This window comes from Rhincodon typus, chromosome 7 (assembly GCF_021869965.1).
Source record: "Rhincodon typus isolate 14 chromosome 7, sRhiTyp1.1, whole genome shotgun sequence".
In the NCBI taxonomy this organism is placed as follows: Eukaryota; Metazoa; Chordata; class Chondrichthyes; order Orectolobiformes; family Rhincodontidae; genus Rhincodon; species Rhincodon typus.
In genome coordinates, this window is record NC_063338.1 from 13980688 (window position 1) to 14006927 (window position 26240).

At 40.9% G+C, this 26240-nt stretch overlaps 1 protein-coding gene across 5 annotated transcripts in view; it reads left to right on the plus strand.

Moving 5' to 3' along the window:
- The window catches only part of agap1 (ArfGAP with GTPase domain, ankyrin repeat and PH domain 1), a 671134-nt gene that overhangs the window by 423315 nt on the left and 221579 nt on the right, over positions 1-26240 (plus strand). For 4 of the 5 annotated variants that reach the window (XM_048599132.1, XM_048599133.1, XM_048599130.1 and 1 more), the window contains exon 9: positions 2434-2526. In XM_048599132.1, coding sequence (XP_048455089.1) covers positions 2434-2526 — 93 coding nt within the window. Of the gene's footprint in view, positions 1-2433; positions 2527-9243; positions 9355-26240 lie in introns of those variants that run through there. The other variant, XM_048599134.1, reaches the window with a different exon arrangement.

Below are 26240 nucleotides of genomic sequence, written 5' to 3' on the forward strand. Positions count from 1 at the left end.
ATCTCAGATTCTCCAGCATCTGCAGTTCCTACTATCATTGCCAGACCTGCTGTTTATTTAAATGTTATTTGAAAAGTGAAATTCAAGCAGTAGAGCATACGTTTTTGGTTTCTCTTCCATCACAATGTTTTTAAACTCTTGCTATATTTAGCACATGACAAGTGGTGATTCACTGTGTGAGCAATGCTGAAATGTAATTGCATTCGAGGACAAATTAAATCTTGATGCCACTACCTAGCCCCTCCAGCCAAAGAAAAAGTTTAAATTTAAAACACATTTCTACTTTAAAGCAGATTTGGAACTATTAGTTTATTTTTCCACCTCTGTGGTCCTGAGTGCTCTTTGGAAATGTACTTGCATGTTGATGTTTGCTGTAAGATGCACTTAGTGAAAGGAATGCTAAATCCATTTAAACAATACGCTGTCACTGGGGTAGAGTTTAGCTGAAAGATACAACAAATCATCAAAAGCAGTAAAGAGCTTGAGGAAAAGCCCACAAAGAACAAGAAATAAAATATAATGATAAGAATTGGCACGCTGTGCTGTGTCTTGCTCCGTAGGGTTTTGGTGCAGAGCGATAGTGAAATGTGAATTTCCATCCTGTGTTGATTTGGACTGTCGGGAACTGCAAATGATAGTTTCAGATTGTGACCTTCAGAACCCTGCAAGTTCTGAAAAGAGCATTTTCACCGGGTATATGTTGCTGTGTGTCATTTTGTCACAGGTGATGGTAGTGACGAGAGATTGAAGTTATAAATGGAGGATACCACACAAAGTGCATCAAAATGAAGAGAATAGAATATGTTGACAAGCAATTATTTCTAATGTATTATTGTAGACTCTAGAATCTCTGGTCCTGCTTATCATTGGTGCATACGTTGGACAAATGACACTAAGTGTGTATCAATATTGCAGGAGACCATTATAACATGTTAAAAACACTATTTTAAGATTTTTTCAAATATCTGTCTGCACCTGGTTAATCTGTGACTACCCATGTGCTGTATCTGTCTGGAATTGCCTGAGAAATTTTGTTTATCCATTTTTGAAATCAAAACTTGGATTGGTCAGCCTACCTCCCCTGGCCCTTGTGCAGCTCCACCTCTTTCAGGCCTACCTTTTCTGGCTTCCCGTCTGGCTCCTTACCCTTTGGCCCTGCCTCCACAAGCCCTGCCATGGGTGCTGATTGCACTCCCTGCTCATTCAGGATGGCAAGCTGCTGGTAGCAGGGACTGATGCATGACTCAATGTTCCACCCAGTGGTGCCTCCATTCTCCAGCTTCTTCGACGCATACAAAGATGCACTAAGTAGAAAGAGGCCATTCAGCGCATTGTGGGTGTGTATGTGCCGGTCAGATAGGCTTCAGACATCAGGTACTCCAGGATTCTGCCAAATAGACATGTTTCCAGACCTTAATGTGATTAGCATAATTAAGCTTGCAGGACAGGTGAGTGGACTTGAAAACAAATGTATCCTGGACATCACATAGGTATGGAGAACTTAAGTATCCTCTGAAGTAACAACCCCTGTTTGGACCTCCACCATGTATCACAAGAAAATTATGCTGACACAATAAAACTAATATCCACAGAGAGCACTTTACCAAAGCATCGACTAACCCCAGTGACAACATTTTTTTTTAAAAAACGAAAGAACTGTGGATTCTGGAAATCAGAAACAAAAGCAGAAATTGCTGGAAAAGCACGGGTGTGACATTATCTGTAGAGAGAAATCGGAGTTTACATTTCGGGTCCAATGACCCTTCCACAGAACTGATGGTAGATAGGAAAAAAGTTGGTTTTTCAAAGCATGAATCAAACAGCCTACCTCCCCTGGTCCCTATGCAGCTCTATCTCCTCCAGGCCTACTTTTTCAGGCTTCCCATCTGGCTCCTTACCCTTTGGCCCTGCCTCCGCAATCCCTGCAGTAGGTCCTGATTGCACTCCCAGCTCATTCAGAATGGTTGGTTTTTAAAAATCTACTTTTTTCTAGTACCATCAGTTCTGAAGAAGGGTCACTGGACTGAAACGTTAACTCTGATTTCTCTCCACAGATGCCGTTAGATCTGCTGAGATTCCCCAGCAATTTCTATTTTTGTTTCTGACATCTCTTTCCCTGGATTTAGTACTTTGCAGGGTTCAAAGGTTGCTTACCTTCAGCCTGTATAGCACTGAATTTATTTCATCCTATAATTCTCTAAAAGAGCAAAGAAAGCAAAGGCAGCAAATATTCATCAAACAAATAATATAAATCCTTTGTCTCTCACTTACATAACTCAGTGTTGTAATGAGGGACTAAGAGTGCCATTAACATTTTGCAGTACTGTATTTGAAGTCAAGATTTCCAGCCAGAGGCTTTTTGTCCACAATGTTTCTTGGTGTCTTTTAATTTTTAACCTTTGCTATTTTACAATGGTCATTTTCTTTTTCTAGTCTCGAAAAGGAAGTGAGCTAGACAAGGAGAAGAAAAATCTTGACACCAGAGCAGACAGTATTGGGAGTGGCCGAGCAATCCCAATTAAGCAGGTAAGGTGCTGTTTTCCCTTTCTCCCCACTGCTCCTTTTAATTGGAGGCATGGAGCAACGTGGTTTCAACTCTGTAACCTACTTCTTGTTTTTTTTCCCTCTCTCTGTTTGTTTGATGCTTTCCATTTCATTAACATAGAAGTTGCACACTTGACATCAATTAGCTGGGCCCTAAACGTGCTAAAGTAAGATCATTAGAGTAAGATGCTCACGACACCGTGGGAAGTTTTAAGAACTGGGTCTAATTAACTGCAATCTGCAGCCCTATCTGCATATGGAGTGCTTCCAGCTTGGACTGCTTCAAAGACCAGCTTTGTAGGAGTGCCATGATTGGAACTGAAACAGGCGAGTGTCTGAATCCGATCACTGAACAGAACTCTTGTGATCTTGTATATTGTTTGACTTGGCCCCAATTTGCCGATGCAAGAGGACATCTGAACATGAGTTCCTCCGCTTGCCAAGCTGAGGCAATTAGTTCTGATAATGATGGCCTGTGCACTGACTATTTGCTCTTGTTTGCAAATATCTAATGAAGAGGCTTCAGTCGCCCCTCAACTAATGTGTAAATTAACTTGCTTGCTTCAATATGGGGGATAGGGGAATTCTTTTGACAGCTGAGAGTGTGGGCTTTGTGCCAATCTTCCCCATATGATCAGGCAATAAAGGTATTTTGATAGTCATGTGGTGTTTGTACAGAGAGAATTTTTTTCTCTTTATTTTTAATCCTGCTTTTTAAAATGAAACTGGATGTTGTCTTAAGTAATGTAACATTGACATTGTAGGTTTATGTTGGCTTGGCATGTGGAGTCTCACTGAGTTTCTTCTCTGAATGAAGCGCAGAGCACACTGAGAGTTTTGTTTTTCACAATGGAATTCACTGAACAAGATTCTTTCTCTTTTTAAATCTAAATTTTAGATTTTTTTTCCACATTGGTGAATCACTAGCTGAAATACTTATACTTTTCCCTGTATTCACAACTTTTGTAATTAATTCATTATCCTGCACACAAGACAGCTGGGAAATTTATATCAAAAGTAACCAAACTTACCCCTCTGCATCCTGACATTCTCTGGCTGTTTCAATAGGGAATAATGGAACCCCAGAAAGTTTTACTGGCTGAAATCTGATCAAAGTTTGGGTTGGTGTATGTATAGAAGCATATGTGTACATAAAATAATAAAATATGAGGAGTAAGAGGCTGAAATCTGATTCAGTATTTGGGTGGTGTGCATACATTAATCAATACAATAATAGACACCCAAAAAGCAAGTGCAAACTAGAAACTTATAACAGATATGCAGGAATAAACGACTTCTCTGGAACCTAATCAAACGGTTTGGAGTGGTTTGTATGTCATACAGTAAGTACCTGGGAGTGAATTATAGGTTGGAATCTAATTCAAGCATTCAGGTGACATCTTCTAACCATGACAGTGAACTCTGAATGGCTTAGAATAACCACAGTAAAATCAGTAATTTGGTCTTGCCTGTGCTTCCTAGCTTGTGGTGTACTTGTCATAAATGATCCACACTTCCTACGGTCTTGTATTTGTGTTCCAGTATTGCTCTAGATCCTTGCCTCCATGTTGACTTTCATACACAAACATTAACAGAAGGATTATCACTATCCCAGTTTCTCGAGGGTGTCATTTGCAGTTGATTATCAGAAAATTCTGTGCCAATCAATATTAGGTCAGTGGGCCAGCACCTCCACATCGGCCAGCTTTGATTTTTGTGGTAACTAATTAGAGTGGTGCGTCATTTCTTCTGTGTGACTGCAAGAAGCTGAGATGTGAAACGTCAAGTTGCCTTATTGCAGTTATTCATCTAATTATTCCAACTGTAAATTTCTGCAGTCTAATAAGATAAATTGATTTATTACGGTATTTATTTACTCTCAATTACTGAAGGAGCTGCATTCAGATAAATTAGTGAAAGACTTTGATTAATTCCAATGTAAAGCAAACTCAATGTTTTCTGAAGAAGCATGCAAATACTTTAAAAGCTAAGCAGAGGGAGAAAAAAATCACAGGAGGCTCTGCTTTGTCTTGACTGGGCTTGTCATTTATTAATTTTTCATAGCAGGAGAATCGTACATACATAATCACTTGATTGCAGTGGGAGTTGGCAAGGTCCTGTGGTCTCATTTGCATAAATCTTGTTAAGTCAATGGCAGTTAATGAAGTACAAATGAGCTCAAAGAAGGTGACATGGAAATGGCTGATGGCAGATGGGAAGTCCGTTAATGCGATTGCAGCTGTGTGTGTGTGTTTGCATGTATGCACACCAGTGTGTTGCACACATGTGTATGCACGTTATGCACTAGCTGGCTGTGTGCTTGTATTTAACAGCATCCTTATACAGTCTCAAAGGCAAAACTGTCCTTGCTTTTCACATCAAATGCTGAACTTGAGTCAAGTTCTATTGATTTCCTCTGAACTGAACTACTTACAATCTGCTTTCCTATGCATGAGTTGGTCACACTAGGTCGTGGTGCAAGGTGTATCCCTTTGATTAACCTTTGTGCCAAAAAAGATATGGGAAAACGAGTCTATTTCTGAGGCACTGTCAAAACCCTACAGTGAGGGAGTTTGTGGAGATCTTGTGGCAAACAATGAGTCACCTTGAGAATTGGTGTAAATAAGAGATTAATGGAAATAGGTAGCAGGGAATGAGGTTTAAATAACAGTGCAAACTAAATAACGAATTGTAATAGATGGCTAGCAAGGCCTTATATTGAGAAGAAGGGGTAACTTAGGACAATAGTTCTTAAAAGCCAAAAGGAAGCCAGCAGTGGAGGAGAGTAGCAGAATAGGTGTATTATTTGGACAAGAATAAGGAATCACCAGTGAATTGCATAGAAGGGTAGTATAAGCTGACAATAAGGTGCACAAAACAATGGAGGGTGGCCATAGAGTGTGCAAGTAGAGAATTGAAACCTGCTGGTGAATTGTACTGTTAGAACCAAATGCTTGAAAGAAAGATAATTAGTGGAATGTAGAGCCAATATAAGTTCAACAAGTTAAAAAGGTTACCTTAAAGCTATTTGGAGGAGAACAGAAGACCAACAATGTATTGTGCTAGTGAAGAATCACAGCTGAAGCTGGAATAGGAATAGAATAAAGCAGATAACAGTAGTAAAGAAAAGTAGACCATTGGTGGCTTGCTAGCAAAGAATAGAAGACAGTTGGTGAATAACATGGGTGAAGAATGGAAGATCACCAACAGATTGCATTGATAAAGAGTGGAAGACCATCAGCACAGAATGCTGGTGAAGAATAGAAGACAGTTGGCGATCGAGCTAGTGAAGAATAGATTGCTGTCAGTGTACTGCTATTGAAGAATAGAAGACAAATACCAGATGGTGCTGGTGAAGAACAGAAGACGACCAGTGGGTAACAGCAGGCAAGAGAGAAGATCAAAGGTATGTTACCTCGGTAGACTAGAAGACAATTGAAGTAAATTCCACAGGCAGAGAAGAATGCTAATTGTGCTTATGTTTTACAACATACAAAGTTATTTTTCTATTATCCCTCGCACACATTGTTATCCTCTAATCCACTCATGTCCCACACATTGTACGATATAAACGTTATCTGAGAAAATAGCCTAATTCTAATTGGAAAACATTTTCTTCCCACCTAATGTGTTACGAGGAATAGGGCTGAAGTTCGTCTCCCCTCAGTCTGTGTAAACGAAAAATTGCAGGCCTTTTTAAGCAGCAGTTGAATTCTACTGCAGACCCAATATTTACTCTTGGGTGCCAACCCCTGTCCGAACCTAGTGTTTGGTGAAGCATAATTTATTATGCCCATTGTAGTTACTTAAGTTCAAGCCTCTTTAATGACTCATACAAGTAAAAGAAAGTTATTCTGTCTTGACTGAAAATATTAATCTTAAAAAGCCAGTCATTGAATTTTTTTCTAAATTGTTCGTTTTACATGTAGCAATGCTTTTACCCTTTCTGTCTTGTCTGCTCCTTTCACACAAAACCGGAGTCCGATTATGCCCCTGTCTTCTCCATCTGACACCAAAAGAGGGTGAATGATGTTCTTGTAGCCTGTTAAGATGACTTCACAAAGGTGAGGGATGCCACTGATAATCTACCACTAATGCCTTATGGTAGTACTTTGCTGCCTTGGCAAGCAGGGCTGTGATATATGCCAGACGACGCACATCATCTCTATAAGATGTCAAAGAAGTGATTCTTCTACTTCTATCCAGCTGCCAGTAGCGATGTTTGATGTCACCTGTCCTTTTATCCAGACCTTTCATTTCACTCATACAAGTGTCGTTGTAAATCTTCCTCCAAATTCCAGGAAATTCCATGTGACCAGAAGCTTCTCATTGCGAATATAACCAGGCAATGATCGTGCATGTACAAATCATCTTCATGGACAATTGTTCCTGAATTCAGCCCTCAGCACAAATATCATTTAATTTGACACAAAGGGAGCCAAGCTGTATTGGAAGTGGATATGAATAAACTCTTGTCTTCAGCAATATTCCCCTTTTAGAAAAAAAAGGCATTGTCACAAATTGATTTTTATGTTAATGTTCCTTTGGTATTTTGTTTGAATATGGAGTGAAGATGCAATGAGAAAAACTATTGACCTGTAGGGATTCGAAGGCAGACACTGGTGAAATATCTGAATAGATCAGATCAAAAACAAATGGCTTATATTTCTGGACTGTGTTGATTTTAAATGTCTTGCATTACCTGCTGCATCCATACCATGCGCTGTAGCATGAAATTACCAGACTGTCTGTAATTAACTATATTTCTATTTTTGTGAATCCAGCCCTCTTGCACTGTAGGGTTCAGTGGCCAGTGCTCTGTGTTACTGACTCTGTCTGAATTGTTGTTAGTCCAGCTGTCTTTGTCTCACTGTCAGATTTAATCACTTACTATAGCCAGTACACTTTAATGCTAGCTTTAATTAATCTAATTCATTCACACTGCTAAACTCAACATTTTCTTCAGGTTTTTGCCCTGCTTTCAGCACACTCAAAACATTTATTTAAGTGTGAACAGAACATTTCTTTTTAAAGAATGATTGATGGGTGGTTGTTTCAAGCTGCTTTTGACATCCTTTCCTCTAGGCCAGAAGCCCCTGGTTCAAGTTCCATACCAGGAATTCACGGCCAAGAAAGATACATTCCTATTGTGCCCTGACAGATTGAATATTGACTTGTCATTCCATCCAACACACATCATTGGAGGGTAGTAAGATTGGGAGAGATTCCTGGTCAGCCATATGATAGAAAAACAATTAGGGTCTTTACAGTCACTGTTCATAGCACTGGATTACAATGTGCATGTAAAAGTGTATGTTACCACAGCAACTCAGACTCCTTAAGGAGTCACTTGACCAGAAGGTCACTGTGGATTGGATTAGTGCCACCATGGCAGAGTTCAGTCCCCATATCAGAACTTCCTTACCCTACCTGTGAAGGAGATCGTGGGGCTGTGGATCTGATGCCTTCAGTTCAGAGAACTGAAGAACAACAATGTTTGCCAAGTCCGTCATCAGTAGACTTGAAGTCACAACAGTGGGTGGGAGATGAATCCACACCAATCTTTAAGCATAGTGGTTATATTGCAAAAATACAAATTTAATACACAAACTGGAAATGTCTGGATTTTATAAGTATTCCATGTACCTTGCAACCAAGCCATCAAGAGGGGCAAGAACATCATGGACAATGGTACCTACAAATTTGTGAATTTTTTAATGTACCTAAAAGTCATATTGCCTAAATCTTACACACAAGAAGGAATGAATTTGATGTTGATTTGGGTAAAAGATATTTGCAGAAGTTGAAAGTCTTATTTTTGGCAAACGGTACCCAGTCTGATGAATGTGGAGCTGCCAGACTGTTGCACAGAATAGTTTTCTCATGAAAGAAGTAAGTAGTACGTGATTATTGAAATGTCTGCTGGCCTTGGCAGCATTAATGTGGAGCACAGCAGCTTTGTGTGATAATGAAACAAATGGGATGCAGGGTAGTAATAGGGCCTTTGTCACTTTCTGGTCTCCACTGTTCCCCCTGCCCTTGTTTGCACCTGTTTTTCTTCTGAAGGAGGTCTGATTCTTTCTGGAGCCCAGCGTCACAGGTACCTGATTGCCTTTCAGTATAGTAAAATGACTGTTTATAATATATGTATCTGTGCAGTCATAGGACTGCTTGTCTGTTCTTAGTTTTAGAGCAAATCCTGATGTCCTCATACAAAAGTGAGTGAAGAGTGAGCATAAATGTTTGTCCTTACTGTCCCTCCCCCACTTCCTTCTCATCTGAGAGTGCTGAGCCCAATCTCAGCTTGAAATATAATGAGAAATTGAACCTGATTCACTCCTGGTCTGGATGGTAAGAATCCACATTCAGCTATATGTTCATGCTTTTTGCGTTACAAGAGTACACGTTCCATTATAGTTTAAAAATATGCCAGAAAGTAGACAAGTGAAAGATGTTATCAATAATAAAAAGCATGGAAAGCATGTTATTCACTTATTTGAAGCGGTCTCTGAGAATCAAATGGTTTAGTGCTGCCTTTGAATCCATCCTATTTTACAAGCAGCACCGGCTCCTCCTGTTAAAACTCGCAGTGAATCAAATTAAATTATACGGTTGATAATGAAAAAGTAAATGTATGAAGAAATGGACCCCGATTAAAATTCCCATTAGTCTCTCTACATTGTTAATGTATCTTCACAGGGAATATTAGGACACTGATGTGAAGACAAAAGCAGCAGGAGCAAGAATCTATATTTGAACATGAAGCTATTTCAATGGCAATGCTTTCAGGAGACTGCAAGTTGCTGAGGGCAGTAAGGAGTCAGTGTTAAAAATTCAAGCCTTTTAAATTGCTTATTGTGTGTGTTTTACTGAAGTTGTGATAATAGTGTCTTTAATAGGATTTTCTCTGGTTTGAATAAAGCTTTCCTTTAAGAAAAACCTTGTAACTATGTTATTAGTGATTGTTGAGGTATTTGTCAGACTTGGAGATAGAGTGTGACCCCTGTAAACTCCTCCTTACCTTTTATGACCATGGGACTCAATAGTAAAACCTTTTTTGAAAAAAAAAGCTGCTCGTAGAACAGTTAAAAGGCTGCACATTACTCAGATGTAAAAGATACAGTCTCCTGCGAGCAGCCCGTGATAAAATTGGACCTTGACTGGACCGTTAATTGATTTGAAAGTTCCCTCAGGCTTACTTGCTTGTTTTTCCCCCCTGCTATTGTATTCGCGGTGTAGTCACTATTCCCACAGCAATCCAAATAATTCTTTCCAAGTAATTAGATAAACTGTGTCCTTACACCAGATATGTGCAATGAGTGTATGCTTCGAATTTCATAGTGCTTAAATGGAACGGCAGGGACAGAATGTCTGAACTATACCTGTTTCAGTGCAGCTGCATAAAACTAGATAAGTGATTTTTCCCTTCCTCTCCTGTCATCTTGTTTACTACTTCTTCCTTTAGTCTTTCCTTCCTTTTTTCATTTCCTTCCTGCACTTTCTCCTCCTTGCACTTTCTCACTCCCACTCTCCCTCCGTCCTCCCTTTTGCCCTTCCTCTCTCCCCGTTGTCCTTCCAATTCCATCCCTCACAAAGACAGCATTTCAGATGGGGATGTGATTCAAAAATATGGTGGGCAGAAGATAAGTAATAAATGGAGGGGGGAAAAAATAACAAACTATGAGCGTATTTGCCGCATGAAAAATATTGATCCGATCAGATTAGACAAGAGTGTTTCTGTCTACTTTTAACTCTGGGAGAAAAGCAGAAGGTGCTGAAAATATTCAGCAGGTCGAGCTGCTCTGTGGAGAGAAAGATAATTCACATTTCAGGCCCTTTAGAACCCCTGGACTACCCCAATCAGAACGGAGCATTGCCCTCTCCAACCATGTTAAATATACTGGGTTCATGAGTTTAAGGCAGAATTTGTGTTGTTCACCAAGAATGTCATGTGTGGAGAATGGAACTAGCATGCTACTTTAAGCGAGAACAAGGTTTCAAGGCTCTGGTTAAGATGGTTACCAACTTGGTGTTACTGTCTCATCTGAATTAACAGTCACCAATGCAGGATTCCACAAGCAGCATGGACTGTTTCTAGCCTGAGAACTCTTCATGTGATAGGAACGCTAATAGCTTTGCTTTGCATCCATATCTGACCAGAGTATTAACAGGTAGAATGACATTATCCTTTCACTCCCCTTCTTTAATGAGCATAACAATAAATCTAAATAACGATTATAACGTAATGACTCTCTTAAGCCTGAACCAGGGCTCTGAATGCAGAAAACAATCTCCATAAGGGGCTGCAAGTGCAAAATAGTTGATTTTTGTATGTGTCCTTCCACTTTTCAGTATTTAAAGCAACATAAAATCTGTCATCCAATCGAACACCACAGGACACCATCCAGAGACTTTATCTCAAACCTCGGCTCTCCAGCAGTGACCTCAACAAGTTTCATCTTGACAGTAGAACAGCTTCAGCAGCACAAAAAAAAACATGTATTTTTGTGTTCTCTCTTCAACGTCATCTTCAGATTTATTCCCTTTTTTTTGCTGTAACTGTGTTGTTGGCCAGGGCTGAAGGAGATACTGACCTGATCTTATCTTATCTCGTCACGTATCAACATGTATGTGTATTGCCAGCAGAGCCTTGGGTGTAGCAGCAGAGAGCATGGACACCGGTTGAGTTTTCCAAAGTACTTAGCATGCATGCTGCTATGGCAGAGTAAGAAGGACGTGCATTTCGTGACCCCAGAGCATCCTAAAGCTCTTTGCAACCAGTAAAGCACTTTTTGAACTGTGATGATTGTAATCATTGGGAGACACAGCAACCAATTTGCACACAGCAAGCTCCCACAAACAACAATGCAATGATGATCAAATAATTTTTTAATTTGATAACGTTTGGGGGATAATCATTATTTAGGACTCCAAAGAGAACTCTCCTAAATTTTTTTTCTTGATGGCCTGGAATCTTTAATGTCCACGTGTGAAAGCAAATGCAGTTTAACATTCCGTTAAGATGGTGGCACCTCCAACTGGACTGGGAGTGTCTGCCTTGACTTGCGCTCAAGTCTCTGAAGTCCGACTTGTGCTACCCAGTGAGCCATGGCTGATACTATTAAGTACGTATGAATATACCTCTTAGGAGCAAATCGGCCATTTAGCCCTGCAGGTCTGCTCTGACATTTGGTAAGTCCATGGCAATCTGAATATTATCGCAACTCTACTTCCCTGCCTATCCCTGATGCCATTTAACTCCTCTGTTAATGAAAAATCTATTTAACTCTGAATTGAAAGTTTTCAATGGCCCTACCTCTGCTGCTCTCCAGAGAAGACAATTTCACAGACCAATGACTTTCTGAAAGAAAATATTTCTCCTATCCATCCTAAAATGGAGGCTGCTTATTCTTAAAATGTGTGCCCTAACTCTAGCCTCTCCTAATAGAACAGGCATCCTTTCACAGTCCACCCTGTCAAGTCTTCTCAGGGTCTTATATACTCAATAAGATCGTCTCTCATTCTTCTGAACTGCTCCAGATGAATGTATATCCTTTTTCAAATAAGGAGGCACAAATTGTGCAAGGTACTTGAGATGTGTTCTCACCAGGGCACTGTGTAGCTGCAGTAAAGTTTCCCTTTTCTTTTTATTCTGATCCCTTTGCAATGAACAACATTTCATTTTCCTTCCTCATTGCTTGCTGAATCCACATACTTATCTTTTGTGATTCATGTACCAGATCCTTCTGTACAACCATCTGTCTCCATTTAAATAATACTTTTTTTCTATTCATCCTGCCAAATTTGGCAAGTTTGCATTTTCCCACTCTATACTGTATCTGCCAACATTTTGCCCACTAACTCAACTTATCTGTATTCCTTTCCAGATTCTTTACCACCCCTTGACAGTTTACTCTCTTACATATATTTGTCTCATCAGCAAATTTAGAAATCATGCATTTCCATCCTTTTATCCAAGACATTGATGTGGTTTGTAAATATTTGAGGACCCAGTACTGATCCCTGTTACACTCCATTCATTACATCTTGCCATCCCAAAATGACTCATTTATGCCTACTCTTGGTTTCATGTTAACAAACCAATCCTTCTCTACGGTAGTATGTTATGTACAGTTCATGAGCTCTTATTTTGTAACCTTTGATATGGCGCTTTGTTACATACCACCTTCTCAGTCTGTATGGTCTCAGTCTCAGAGATGGAGGCTTCACCTCTCCAATGTGTACTTTATCTGTCATGTGTGTTACAGTTTCTATAGAGTACTGGAGGATATTAAATAAAGTGCAAGCAAGGATTTTGAAAGTCTACAATAAAATGAGAATGTCAAAGTTGAAAGCAATTTTAAACAAATTTTCTCTCAGTTTTTGCTAGTTGATGCTTCATTCTGGTTGTGTGCAAGCTGACATCTTAGTCTGCACCAAGAAGGCTCATTTCTTTCACTGAGAGTATGCAAAACCTTCGTAACTTCTCACAATTGAAAGAACCCTTAGACATGTATGCCTGCACGCCTATCCATTTGTCCTGGAATTTGTAAGGCTCAGTAGCCTGACTGTGTTTCAGGATTATGAGCAGTTTTACTGTATAGACATTCTATCAATTCCACAGGATTGATTCATTGTTTGGGAAAGCCAGCTTCTCTGATTTGCATGGTTGTCAAAGTAATGCAGCTATTTAGGCAACACTTTTATGTACTTACAGCTATGTGCTCAATAAACAGTAGTATTTATGTACCTCTGCGCCAAAAATGATGACAGTTGTACTGTTATTAATAAATTTGCAGAGATTTACAAGCATTGTTTACAGGCTCTGTTTGCCCAGTGAAATTGTACCAGCAGCTGTTTTGTGTTACTAATTAACAGCTAATTACCAAAAAAAAACAGTTTGTGTGTTTGCCAATAAACTGACTCACGCATTTTTCAAAGAATGTTTGCAAATTAATTTGCATGGTGCGGGGCCAGTTCAGTGAATAAACTTGGAACCTGACAATGAACTGGATATTGTCACTAACAAGGAAAATGCCACATTCTGTTTAGTTTCTCGTACCTGCTGCCTTGTGTGTTTCCGTTTGGGGAAACTGGAATCATCAGTAACCAGAGATGCACACAAAGTTTGGTTGAACAAATGTCACTCTGTACCAAGTAAGGATGTGATTTTGTTTCAATTCATTCTTAGATTGTGGACAATGGCAAGACCAACGTTTATTATCTGTTCCTAGTTGCTATTGAAAAGGTGGTTGTGATGACCTCAGTTCTTGTCCATAATACAAATGAAAAGATATGAGCAAAACATGGCTCTGAGCTTGTTGCCAATTGTCAGGGTGGTAATGACTTTATAAGGTTCTGAGCCACTTTCTCTGAAGAAAAAATTCATGGGGCTCAAAACCTTAACTCTGTTTCTCCATAGATGTTGCCAGACCTGCTGAATATTTCCAGCACCGTGTTTTTGTCAGAATTTCAGCATTACAGTATTTTGCTTTCAGTACAGTAGATTGTTACATTATGCCCTTTTGCTCTTAGCATTCTAATGCAAGTTGAATCCTATGGGTTGGTGCTAAACCATACTTATGCACATATTGGAATATTGAGGAAGCTTTTCAGTTTGTTTCTGTTGCATTTGGATTCCTGTAGGAAATTTCAACAATCATATTCTGATTTTGTTGAGTTGGTATGCCCGTTTCTACACCTTGAAGTAAATACGTTGCTCTCTAAAACATTCTTCACCAACTAATTTGATGAAAATAATATACAACACCATGGGTGTCTACCTGAGATCATAGACAGTACCTTTTGACATGGAGGCAAGCTCTTGCTTCTGTTTTGTACTACCAACTAGATTCTGTAGTCTAATGGGATGCACCAATGACCTTCTGATTCAGAAATAACGCTAAGTCAGGGTTCGCTAATAAACAGCATCTAACCCAAGACCACTCAGGAGGGCTCCAGCTCAGGGAAACGGTTGAATAGGATTCTGGTATGATGCTGCCTAGAATAGCTCTCAAATGCAGTACAATCACTTTGCTACAGGAAGTTGTATCCAGTGAGTTGTAACATTGTACAGAAATAACTGGCATTTAGCATTGATGCACCTTTAGCGCAGGAAAATTGCCCAAAGCATTTCTCAGGAACATTGTCAGGCTGAACCACAATTTGTCACTGAACCCTATAAAGCGATATTACTGAATAGAGATATTTCATTGAAGCTTTTTGTCTCGCAAGGTGTCCTTATGAGTGCAAGATGAAAAGCTACACCAAAGTGTCTTTTTTACTTCAGCAATGCCCAAGGGTTCTATACTCCCTACATAAAAAGATGATAGGACATGTAACTGAAATCTTGCTCAAAGTGTTTTGTTTTCAGCAATGTTTTGAATGACTGGAGAGGTAAACAGGTGTTGAGGATGAACGTGGGAATTGTATAACTGAGGGCTGAGGCAGCTGATATCACAGCTACCAGTGATAAAGCAAATGAAATTGGAAATACCTAAAAGCAAGAATAAAGGGGTGCATTGCAGGATTTCCCCAGTTAGTCAGGTGTCTTGCATATGCAGAATTTCAGTAGGTGAAGCAAGTTACTGGAAACCCTATGGGAGGCGTGTTTATACTTGCCCAATGCGGAGGAAATTATTATTCGCAAATAGCAAGCTGCCATGACATGGAGTAATTGAGGCAGTTGCCATAGAAGCATTCAAAAGAGAACTTGAAAAATACATGAGGGAGAAGGGTGTAGAATGATATGCTGATGGGTAAATGAAGGAAGAAGAATTGTTTGGAGCTTAAACACTGGCATAGACCAGAAACTGAATTGGACCAGCTATAAAAATACTCTAGCTACAAGAGACTGGAAATTCTGCAGTGACAAACTCACCACCTGCTTTTCCACGACCTCTGCACCATCTACAAGACTCAGGTCAGGAGTATGATGTAATACCCTCTGCCTCCTTGGATGAGTGCAACCCCTATGAAGCTACATTCAGGGCATGGTAACCCATGTGATCGACTCCCCATCCATGACCTCAAACATTTAATCCTTCCAGCACTGATGCACATTTGCAGCAATATATACCATGTACAGGAGGTACTGAGGCAGCTCTCAAAGGCTGAGCAACTGCCAAGCCTACAATCTCTACAGCCTAGAGGATCTAAGGCTGTAGGTGCATAGATGCAGTACCAACTGTATGTTCCCCTTCAAGCTACATCCTGACATGAATCTGTATCAACATTTCTTCACTGTCAATGAGTGAAAATATTAGAGCTCACTTCTTAACAGAAACACGAGTGTGCCCGACCCCCTTAGCTCTCCTTCCCGGCCGACCCCACAGACACGTGCTGCATACAAGAATTCACAGTTGCACCATGTGCACGCTCTCTCCACGGCACTCCCCATCTCCCCCCCGCCCCCCTCCACTTACTCCCTCACTCACTCTCTTTTACTCGCACAAACACTCATACACACGCATGCACACAAACATACACTTCAGTGATTCGAGTCGACGGTTCAACACCACATCGAGTGATTAGCTATGAATCGTTGTATACTGACCTAACCAGTGGCACCCACTCCCAGGAACAAGTAATTTGTTTAAAAGAAGACTGTAAAGGGGTGAAGCTGATTTTTGTGGTCATGTGCTGAGTGTATATTGGGAGGTCCTGTGGCACAGTGGTAGTGTTTGCTCTAGCTGGTATCTGGGCCAAATGGCCTATTTCTCGCCCTTTAATTCTGCATAAATCAATGAATCTTGAGACCCCACCTCTGTTGATCTTTCAGTTGTACAATTTAAAAATCCCTAAACATTATGATGGGATTTCTGTCCATATTAGAGCAACTGGGAGAAATCTCAGTTAGACTGGTTGCTTAATACAGGGACATTAATGTTATTTACTCTACAGTTCATTCCGTTACCCTGCCACTGGCAGCTGACAGGCTGTAATTTCATGTCTTCCAATGAAAGATGTCCTGAAGTCTGCTTCATTCACTAAAGCAGAATTTAATTAAATTAACTACTGTCTTAATGGTAACGGTAATTTGAAATTTAAAGATGACAAAATTTGCCTCATGTGGGATTTTTCAACTTTATTCAGTTTGCTTTTATTTAACATTACACAGAGGGACTGTTATATTAAAAAAAGAACATAGCTGTCATTTCTACTTGTCATCCAGAATTCGCTTGTATTTGCGGTGACTGATGAATGCTGCCCCCTGCCCATGGGAAACGGTAATTGCTGGTAAAGCTGGCATTATTGCATATTTCTAATTGGCCTTGAGAAGGTGTGTGTGAGCAGCCCTCTTCAACCTCAGTGGTCTGAGTGGTAAAAGTGCTTCCAGTCTCCTGCTAGGAGAAGAATTCTAAGCTTGGACCCAGTGAGTTACTGTGTCAAGCAACACTAAATCATGACAGTGTATGATTAGGAGGAAAATTCAAATGTGACAGAGTTTCCATGTGCCTGCAGCCTTTTGTCTTTTCCAGAGGTGAATGTTGTGATTTTGGAGGTGCTGTGCAAGGAATATTAGGGTGCTGTTGGAATGTACCTTATAGATGACTCGCAGTGCAGTTGTAGTGACAAGGTGCAAGAGTTAAGTGAGATTTTGCAGCCAAGCTCTTCTATCTCAATAAAAACCGAAAGAACTACGGATGCTGTAAACCAAGAACAAAAACAGAAGTTCCTGTTAACATTTCGGGTCCGAAACGTTAACTCTGGTTTTTCCTTCACAGATGCTGCCAGACCTGCTGAGTTTTTCTAACAGCTTTGTTTTCTTCTCTCTTAACATTGTTGTCTTGAACCTTTCACCACAGGGAGTGAAGACTGAAACAGAAAGATTCTGAGATGAGAAACCTATGTTTCTGCTGCTGAAGTTATGTCCTTCTTTTTGTTTAGGTATTAATTTAATATGTTCATTTTTTTAAAAAAAATTCTCAAACCTTGAAGGCTAGTTTTGTGCAGGTTGTAAAAATGAACGTGACCCAACCCAAAGGCCAATGCGAACAAGTCGAAAACCAAGGATGATGTTACTGACGCTCCAAGATAGTCTTGCCGGTTTCTCAGAATCTTTGCTTTACTATTCTTAATTGAATATGGCCATCACTAGCAAGGCTGAGCATTTGTTGCCCATCCCTAGTTAACCTTGAACAGAGTAGCTTGCTAAGCCCATTGTCAGAAGGCAGTTGAGAGTCAACCACATTGCAGTAAGTCTGGAGTCACTTGTGGGCCAGACCAGGTGAGGATGACAGATTTTCTTCCTTCGAAGGCATGAGGGAGCCAGTTGGCTTTTTGCAAGGTTTGATGATAGTGATGGTAGTTATCATCACTGAGACTCACTTTATGATTCAGATTTATTAACTGAATACAAATTTTACCAGTGCTTTGGTGGAATTTGAACCCTTGTCCCTAAAGTATTCACCTGGGCCTCTGGATTGCTAATCCAATGATATTACCACTATGCCATCATTTCATTTTAGAGATTAATCTCCTGAGCAATGGAAATGGGAAAATCACAGCAGCATTGAAATCAATTGATGTGTTTCAGTTAATTTGAACAATTTGTGAATAATATTGGAAATGAAGGAAAAATGGTTGTTTCACTCGGCAGAGCAGTGAGTGGCTGGAGTTCACCCAATAAAAGCCCCCAGGATTGCAACCAATTTGGGTTGGGGATCCTACTGAAGGACTACGTAACTTTCCGATGATATTAGCATTAGGGTTGCTATGGGGCACGGAATGTTCTGGGGCATAAGTCTTTAGCTCTATTGCTAGAACGTTGTCAGTGCCCATAGCTTTCGTCGTGTCCACTGCTTCTGTTTGTTGCCATCACATGGAATGATTTGAATTGTCTGAATACTGACTTCTGTAATGCTAGGGACATCTGGAGGATCCTGAGGTAAATCATTCACTTGGCACTTTGAGCTGAAGGTTGCTGTGAATGCTTCAGCCTTATCTCTTGCAGTGATGTGCTGGGCTGCCCAATTATTGAGGATGGGAATGTTTGTGGAAGTGGACAAAAGAGCAGTGAGGAAGAGGTAGGATTTTTCTTGTAGTTATTTGTGATGAAGGTTTACATGGTTTCATTGACATCCATTCTAGTGTGTACATAACAAGGTGACGTGATACTTCTGTAGCTGACAATGGGGCCTTGTACTAGTGAGTTCCACCACTGAACCATTTTTGAACCACAGCTCTCTTTTTTTTGAGGAATCCTATTGCGTCCAGGTCTGGAAATTAATAGAAATCCCCTGCATACTGTTCTGTTTAAGCACACTATTAGGTATCTTGTCTCCCACTAGAATTTGAATAGTGGAAGATAAATTTTGCTCTGTGTTATATTTTTGAAAATAATTGCTGAACTTGGAAGGTTTAATTATTGGTGTGTGTCTCTTTATTTTGGTGATGCTTCAATGTTTGACAGTCTCTGAACTTCCTTCTTTCCCTTTCCACACATTCCCCTTGTGTTTATGTCAAGACACATTTCACGGTTTCCAAGTCTGTCACGTCATGGGGTAGCAAACCTTGGAACCATTACCTCATGCTTTCCTTCTGATAATTTCTGAGCTTTTAAAGTGCAACTTAGTATTACCTAACCATAACTTTATGATTTACTTGACCTTCTCTTACTACCTTTCTCAATCTTGGCAATGAAAGACTTGCATTAATATAGCCTTTCACAATTTCATGATGAACCGAAGAGCTTTACAGCCAGTTAAGTACTTTTGATGTGCAGTTACTGTTGTAAAATGGAAACGAGAGCAACCAGTTTGCTCACTGCAAAGGGAAAATGAGATGTTGAAAAGTGGGGAGAGTGACTTGAAGGGAGGGAGTGAGTCTGAATATGTGAAAAAGATCTGAAAGGGAAGAGAGGGACTGCTAATAGGAGAAAACAGTTTAAAACTTTTCAATAAAGGGATACTTGCCTAACTAGGAACAACAAAACTGAGGTAACTTGTTTTTTGCCAATTAATATGGAGTCTCTAGATTAAAGCTGCGAGGATTCAGGGGCTACTATTGGGGATGGTGCAAATGTGATAGATGCAATTGTAGTAAACACTTTCCTTTGTATAATTCAATATTGAACAGTTTTATTTCATAAAGATTTGTATTTTTGTTATTACATCTCACGACTTCTTTGAGTGATGGCTTTTGCACATGGAAGTGTTAGGTTTTTAAAAAATAATTTGTTACTAATTTATGTGAGCTCTCTCGTGTCATTACTAAATACTGAAGTGTCTAAGAAATTAATACCTCATCCTGTGTTATGGCTTTAAGTACCATGAAATGGATCATATTGATGAATTCTTTTAGTTTTGCTTCTGTCTGAATTCAAATTCCCAAAATATCAACACACATGCAGAAGGTTTTGTCAGTAAATGATTCTCGCCTAACTAAGAAGTTAGTGAGATTCAAAAAGGAGCTCATGAAAACCAAAGAAGGCGCCCCCAAAAATCAAAAAATAGCCCACAAAAATTAGCATTTTAATAATGCTCAGATAATTTTATTTTGTAATGCAGACTGAATATAAATATTAACCAGAACATCGAAGAAAATACCCCTTCTGCTCTTCAGAGTAGTGCCGCAGAATCGTTTACAGCCATCTGAGAGGCCAGGCTGACCCCTCAGTTTAATATCTCACCTGAATGATAGCACCTCCCTCAGTACTGCACTGGAGCATCAGCCTCTTGTGCCCACATTTTTGGACTGGGGCTCAAACCTACAAATATTTGACTTGGAGAATAGTGCTACCCGTAAAACCACGGTTGAGAAAATTGGTGCCTCAGATACATAGACAGGCTTGAAGTAACCATTTCCAGCAAATGAATGCCAGGTTTTCTAAATGCTTACTTGTCATAACAGATGTTTGGAGAGGGTTAAATGGCCTGACCTAAATGGAAAGTGATTGTAGTCTTGATTGTTTGTAAGAAAGTACTTGCTGCTCAAATTTTATCTCTTAATGAATAGAGACTACTGAAGTAAGGTTTAGGTAATTGAGTTTATAATTAATTACCCATAACCCTCATCAGATAAACTGGTTGCAGTGATTTTTTTTTCCCTCTTCTTTTCCTGCGCTCCCTAGGGCCTGCCCTTCTTTGTCCTTGTGTTGACAGGTTGCACTTATCACTGTTCTTCTTAAGGCCTCTACCCTCTGTCTCTATTCTGTGGTCACTTCTCCCTTGTTGAGAATGAGCTTTACAATCACAGTGACTGTCTAGGGGTCAGATGATGAATTAGCCATAGGAGGTAACATTAAGGTTTATTATAGATCAGCCAGCTGATAGGGCGGAACTGTCACTGTTTGTCCATCATTCTGCTGTGGCAGTGACTGGCTACAGACAGCTCAAGACAAAGGGACTACCATCTGAGATTTACAGAAAGCAAGAAACCAGTACTCATGACACAAAAAGAGCTGCTGTCTATTCAGTTTGTTGAAATTAAAAGTGACATGCCTGCTTTTGTTGCTACCTGTATTCACATTCTTGAAAGTGCCTAATAGTTCGGTAATTTAACCTATTGAACAGCAATGGCACTTTATAAATTTTAAAATATAAATGAAACCTCTGAATTCCCTTAAATTGCTGCAGCGGAGTGAAGGCAAATACAATTCCATAAAATACTGGACAAATTAATACTACGTTCAATATGTGTTTATCTTTGTATCCGCGACATTAACTCATTAAATAACCAATTTTAGTCAAATTCCTATTGAATTCCTTCTTTATTTGTATTCCACATTTGACATTCATTATTTCTGGAGAAAATAAATTTATGAAACTTAGAATTAGCTTTATTCTGACATGAGTACAGTGAAAAGTTTACAAGTCATCACTTACCGTACCATCTTAGGTATAATTGTACCTTGGTACAGATTCTTAAGTACAATTTTTCGGGAAAAAAAATTAGAAAAATGAAGAAATAAGAAGTCTAGCATGACAGATCTTCATGCCATCTTAAGTAAAAAGGTACAAAATCATTGGAATAAATTAGAAAAGTAATGTAGTAAAAGGTCGCAAATAATAGTCCTTCCAAATTATATTCATAGTCATACAGCATGGAAACGGACCCTTTAGTCCAACTTGTCAATGCAAGTTGCCCAAACTAAACTAATCTCATTTGCCTCTCACCACAAAATTATGCCCTCAAGTTTTTAACGCCCCAACTCTAAGGAAAAGATAGTAAGAACTGCCAATGCTGGAGTCTGAGATAACGCAGTGTGGAGCTGGAGGAACACAGCAGGCCAGGCAGTATCAGAGGAGCAGGAAAGCTGACGTTTCGGGTCGGGTTTTCTGAAGAAGGGTCCCGACCCAAAATGTCAACTTGCCTGTTTCTCTGATGCTGCCTGGCCTGCTGTGTTCCTCCAGCTCCACACTGTGTTATCTAAGGAAAAGACCTTTGCTATTCACCTTATCTATACTCCTCATGATTTTATAAACCTCTATAAGGCCACCCCTCAATCTCCTATGCTCCAGGCAAAATAGTCCCAGTTTATCTAGCCTCTCCTTATAACTCAAACCCTCCAGTCCCAGAAACTTCCTTGTAAATCTTTTCTGCACCCTCTACACTTCAGTAATATCCTTCCGAGAGCATGGAGACCAGAACTGTACACAGTACTCCAAAAATGACATCACCAGTATCTTGTACAACCTCCATTTTGCAACCCAACTTCTGAACTCAGTGGTCTGACCAATGTAGGTAAGTATGCCAAACGTCTTCTTTACCACCCTGTCTACCTGGAGGCAGATGTTCATATTCTGAAATTGTTAAATTCAATGTCCTGAAGGCTGTAAGGTACCTAGGTGAAAGATGAGGTGTTGTTCCTCCAGCTAGAATTGAGCTTCGCTGGACCAGACCTGAGATAGAAATGTTGGCATGGAAACACCGTGGTGTGTTGAAGTAACAGACAGCTGGAAGTTCAGGGTCATTTTTATAGACCAAGCATCCCTGAATAACCTAGCTCAAATTTTAATGTTCTTCCCTGTTGTTCTGCACTCTTTCTTCCGCCCCAATCATCCTGCTCAACCAGAGGAAATGGTCTTTCTATATTAAATCTTTTAATCATCTCAAGCACTTCATTAAATCAACCTTTAGTTTTCTAAACTCAAGGGAATACAAGCCTAGCCTTTATAATTTCTCCTCATAACAGCCTTTTAAACTGGGGAACTTGGTTATGGTTGGTGCGAACTCAAGATTTTTTGTTCTACAATATATGATGCATTTATATAATTGCCGGGTCATATTTTCTAAATCATAAGCAGTTTCATGTATTCCTCTTGGTTTCTGCCTTATAGTAGACTTGAAAAACCATCAGGCGTGGAATATAAATTGGACCGGAAGTCCATAGGAATTTGTAATTAAAATAGGTTAGTTAATGGGTCATCTTCATGGATTCAATGAAAAACGAAATATCCAAGCACATTCTAATGAACATGATACTATTTAGTCCAGCATTCATGGGTTTGCATTTGTTCAGTCTTGTGGTCATTCAGCAGTGTGTATAAAGGTTTAGAACACATTGAATACAGATGCACTCTCATGAATGAACCTGCAAGACGGAACAGTAGAATACTTGAAGAATCCCTTCCTTCAAAGAGTGCTTTTCAGTACTTTAGGGACTGCCAGCACTAGTGCAATTCCAGTGGATTATTTACAGGAAATATCAAACCCTGATAATAACTTGTATCTTTTCATGTAAAACTATTGCTTCCTGTCTTGTAACAGATTAGTATTCAACTCTTTTTCGCCACATCTCACATCTGAAATTATTAGTATTTGTTCTTTTGTGGTATGAACATTCCTTAAACATTACCAAAAAGAGATGAAGTTGTCTTTATCTTACACTCATTGGGACTGAAACTCAGAAAACCACCTTTAGAAAGGAGCAACTGTTTATAAAAGACAACAAGGTGCAGAGCTGGATGAACGCAGCAGGCCAAGCAGCATCATAGGAGCAGAAAGGCTGACGTTTCAGGCCTAGACCCTTCATCAGAAATGGGGGAGGGGAAGGGGGTTCTGAAATAAATAGGGAGAGAGGGGAAGGCAGATAGAAGATGGATAGAGGAGAGGATAGGTGGAGAGGAAACAGACAGGTCGAAGAGGCGGGGATGGAGCCAGTAAAGGTGAGTGTAGGTGGGGAGTTAGGGAGGGGATAGGTCAGTCCAGGGAGGACGGACAGGTCAAGAGGGTGGGATGAGGTTAGTAGGTAGGAGATGGGGGTGCGGCTTGAGGTGGGAGGAGGGGACAGGTGGGAGGAAGAACAGGTTAGGGAGGCGGGGACGAGCTGGACTGGTTTTGGGATGCGGTAGGGGGAGGGGAGATTTTGAAGCTTGTGAAATCCACATTGATACCATTGGGCTGCAGGGTTCCCAAGCGAATATGAGTTGCTGTTCCTGCAACTTCGGGTGGCATCGTTGTGGCACTGCAGGAGGCCCAGGATGGACATGTCGTCTGAGGAATGGGAGGGGGAGTTGAAATGGTTCGCGACTGGGAGGTGCAGTTGTTTATTGCGAACCGAGCGTAGGTGTTCTGCAAAGCAGTCCCCGAGCCTCTGCTTGGTTTCCCCGATGTAGATGAGGCCACAACGGGTACAGCGGATGCAGTATACCACATTGGCAGATGTGCAGGTGAACATCTGCTTGATGTGGAAAGTCTTGTTGGGGCCTGGGATGGGGGTGAGGGAGGAGGTATGGTGGCAGGTGTAGCACTTCCTGCGGTTGCAGGGAAAAGTGCCGGGTGTGGTGGGGTTGGAGGGGAGTGTGGAGCGGACAAGGGAGTCACGGAGAGAGTGGTCCCTCCGGAAAGCAGATAAGGGTGGGGAGGGAAAGATGTCTTTGGTGGTGGGGTCGGATTGCAAATGGCGGAAGTGTCGGAGGATGATGCGTTGGATCCGGAGGTTGGTGGGGTGGTACGTGAGGACGAGGGGGATTCTTTTTTGGTTGTTATTGCGGGGACGGGGTGTGAGAAATGAGTTGCGGGAAATGTGGGAGACACAGTTGAGGGCGTTCTCGACCACTGAGGGGGGGAAGTTACAGTCCTTGAAAAACGAGGACAACTGAGATGTACGGGAGTGGAATGCCTCATCCTGGGAGCAGATGCTGCGGAGGCGAAGGAATTGGGAATAGGGGATGGCATTTTTGCAGGAAGGTGGGTGGGAGGAGGTGTATTCTAGGTAGCTGTGGGAGTCGGTGGGCTTGAAATGGATATCGGTTGCTAGGTGGTTGCCCGAGATGGAGACAGAGAGGTCCAGGAAGGAGAGAGAGGTATTAGAGATGGTCCAGGTGAACTTAAGGTTAGGTTGGAAGGTGTTGGTGAGGTGGATGAGCTGTTTGAGCTCCTCTTGGGAGCACGAGGCGGCGCTGATACAGTCATCAATGTAACGGAGGAAGAAGTGGGGTTTAGGGCCAGTGTAGGTATGGAAGAGGGATTGCTCCACGTAACCTACAAAGAGGCAGGCGTAGCTTGGGCTCATGCGGGTACCCATGGCCACCCCCTTTGTAGGAAGTGGGAGGAATTGAAAGAGAAGTTGTTGAGGGTGAGGACGAGTTCGGCTAAGCGGATGAGGGTGTCAGTGGAGGGGGACTGGTCGGGCCTGCGGGACAGGAAGAAGCGGAGGGCCTTTAGGCCGTCTGTATGGGGAATGCAGGTGTATAGGGACCGCTCGGTTCACAATAAACAACTGCACCTCCCAGTCGTGAACCATTTCAACTCCCCCTCCCATTCCTCAGACGACATGTCCATTCTGGGCCTCCTGCAGTGCCACAACGATGCCACCCGAAGGTTGCAGGAACAGCAACTCATATTCCGCTTGGGAACCCTGCAGCCCAATGGTATCAATGTGGATTTCACAAGCTTCAAAATCTCCCCTCCCCCTACCGCATCCCAAAACCAGTCCAGCTCGTCCCCGCCTCCCTAATCTGTTCTTCCTCCCACCTCAAGCCCCACCCCCATCTCCTACCTACTAACCTCATCCCACCCCCTTGACCTGTCCGTCCTCCCTGGACTGACCTATCCCCTCCCTAACTCCCCACCTACACTCACCTTTACTGGCTCCATCCCTGCCTCTTCAACCTGTCTGTTTCCTCTCCACCTATCCTCTCCTCTATCCATCTTCTACCCGCCTTCCCCTCTCTCCCTATTTATTTCAGAACCCCCTTCCCCTCCCCCATTTCTGATGAAGGGTCTAGGCCTGAAACGTCAGCCTTTTTGCTCCTATGATGCTGCTTGGCCTGCTGTGTTCATCCAGCTCTGCACCTTGTTGTCTCGGATTCTCCAGCATCTGCAGTTCCTACTATAACTGTTTATAAAACATCATTTGTTCGTTAGCAGCATAGACCCAACAGCTGCTCCTGGGATTGCAGACTTAGTTAAAGATTAGTTATAGATTTTTATTTACAGCTATTACAGTTATTATATTTTACTAATATAGGATTTTTATTCATTTTGTTTCATTAACATTCAAAAATAATCAGTAAAAAAACCAAGCAAAACAAAATAATTGCAATTTTTTTCAAACAAACATTTTTTGCACAAACTTTGCCAGGTCTACAGTGAGCAGCTGAGATATTTTTAATTTTAAATTCAGAAGTTTAAAAAAAACACTGTTTTAGAGGGTTTTTTTCCCACATTGCCAAAGTTTCTATTGTGAAAAACCGAACAGATTTTTATAAAATAAGGAGTTGTGTTTTTGTTTTGAAGAGTCCTACACG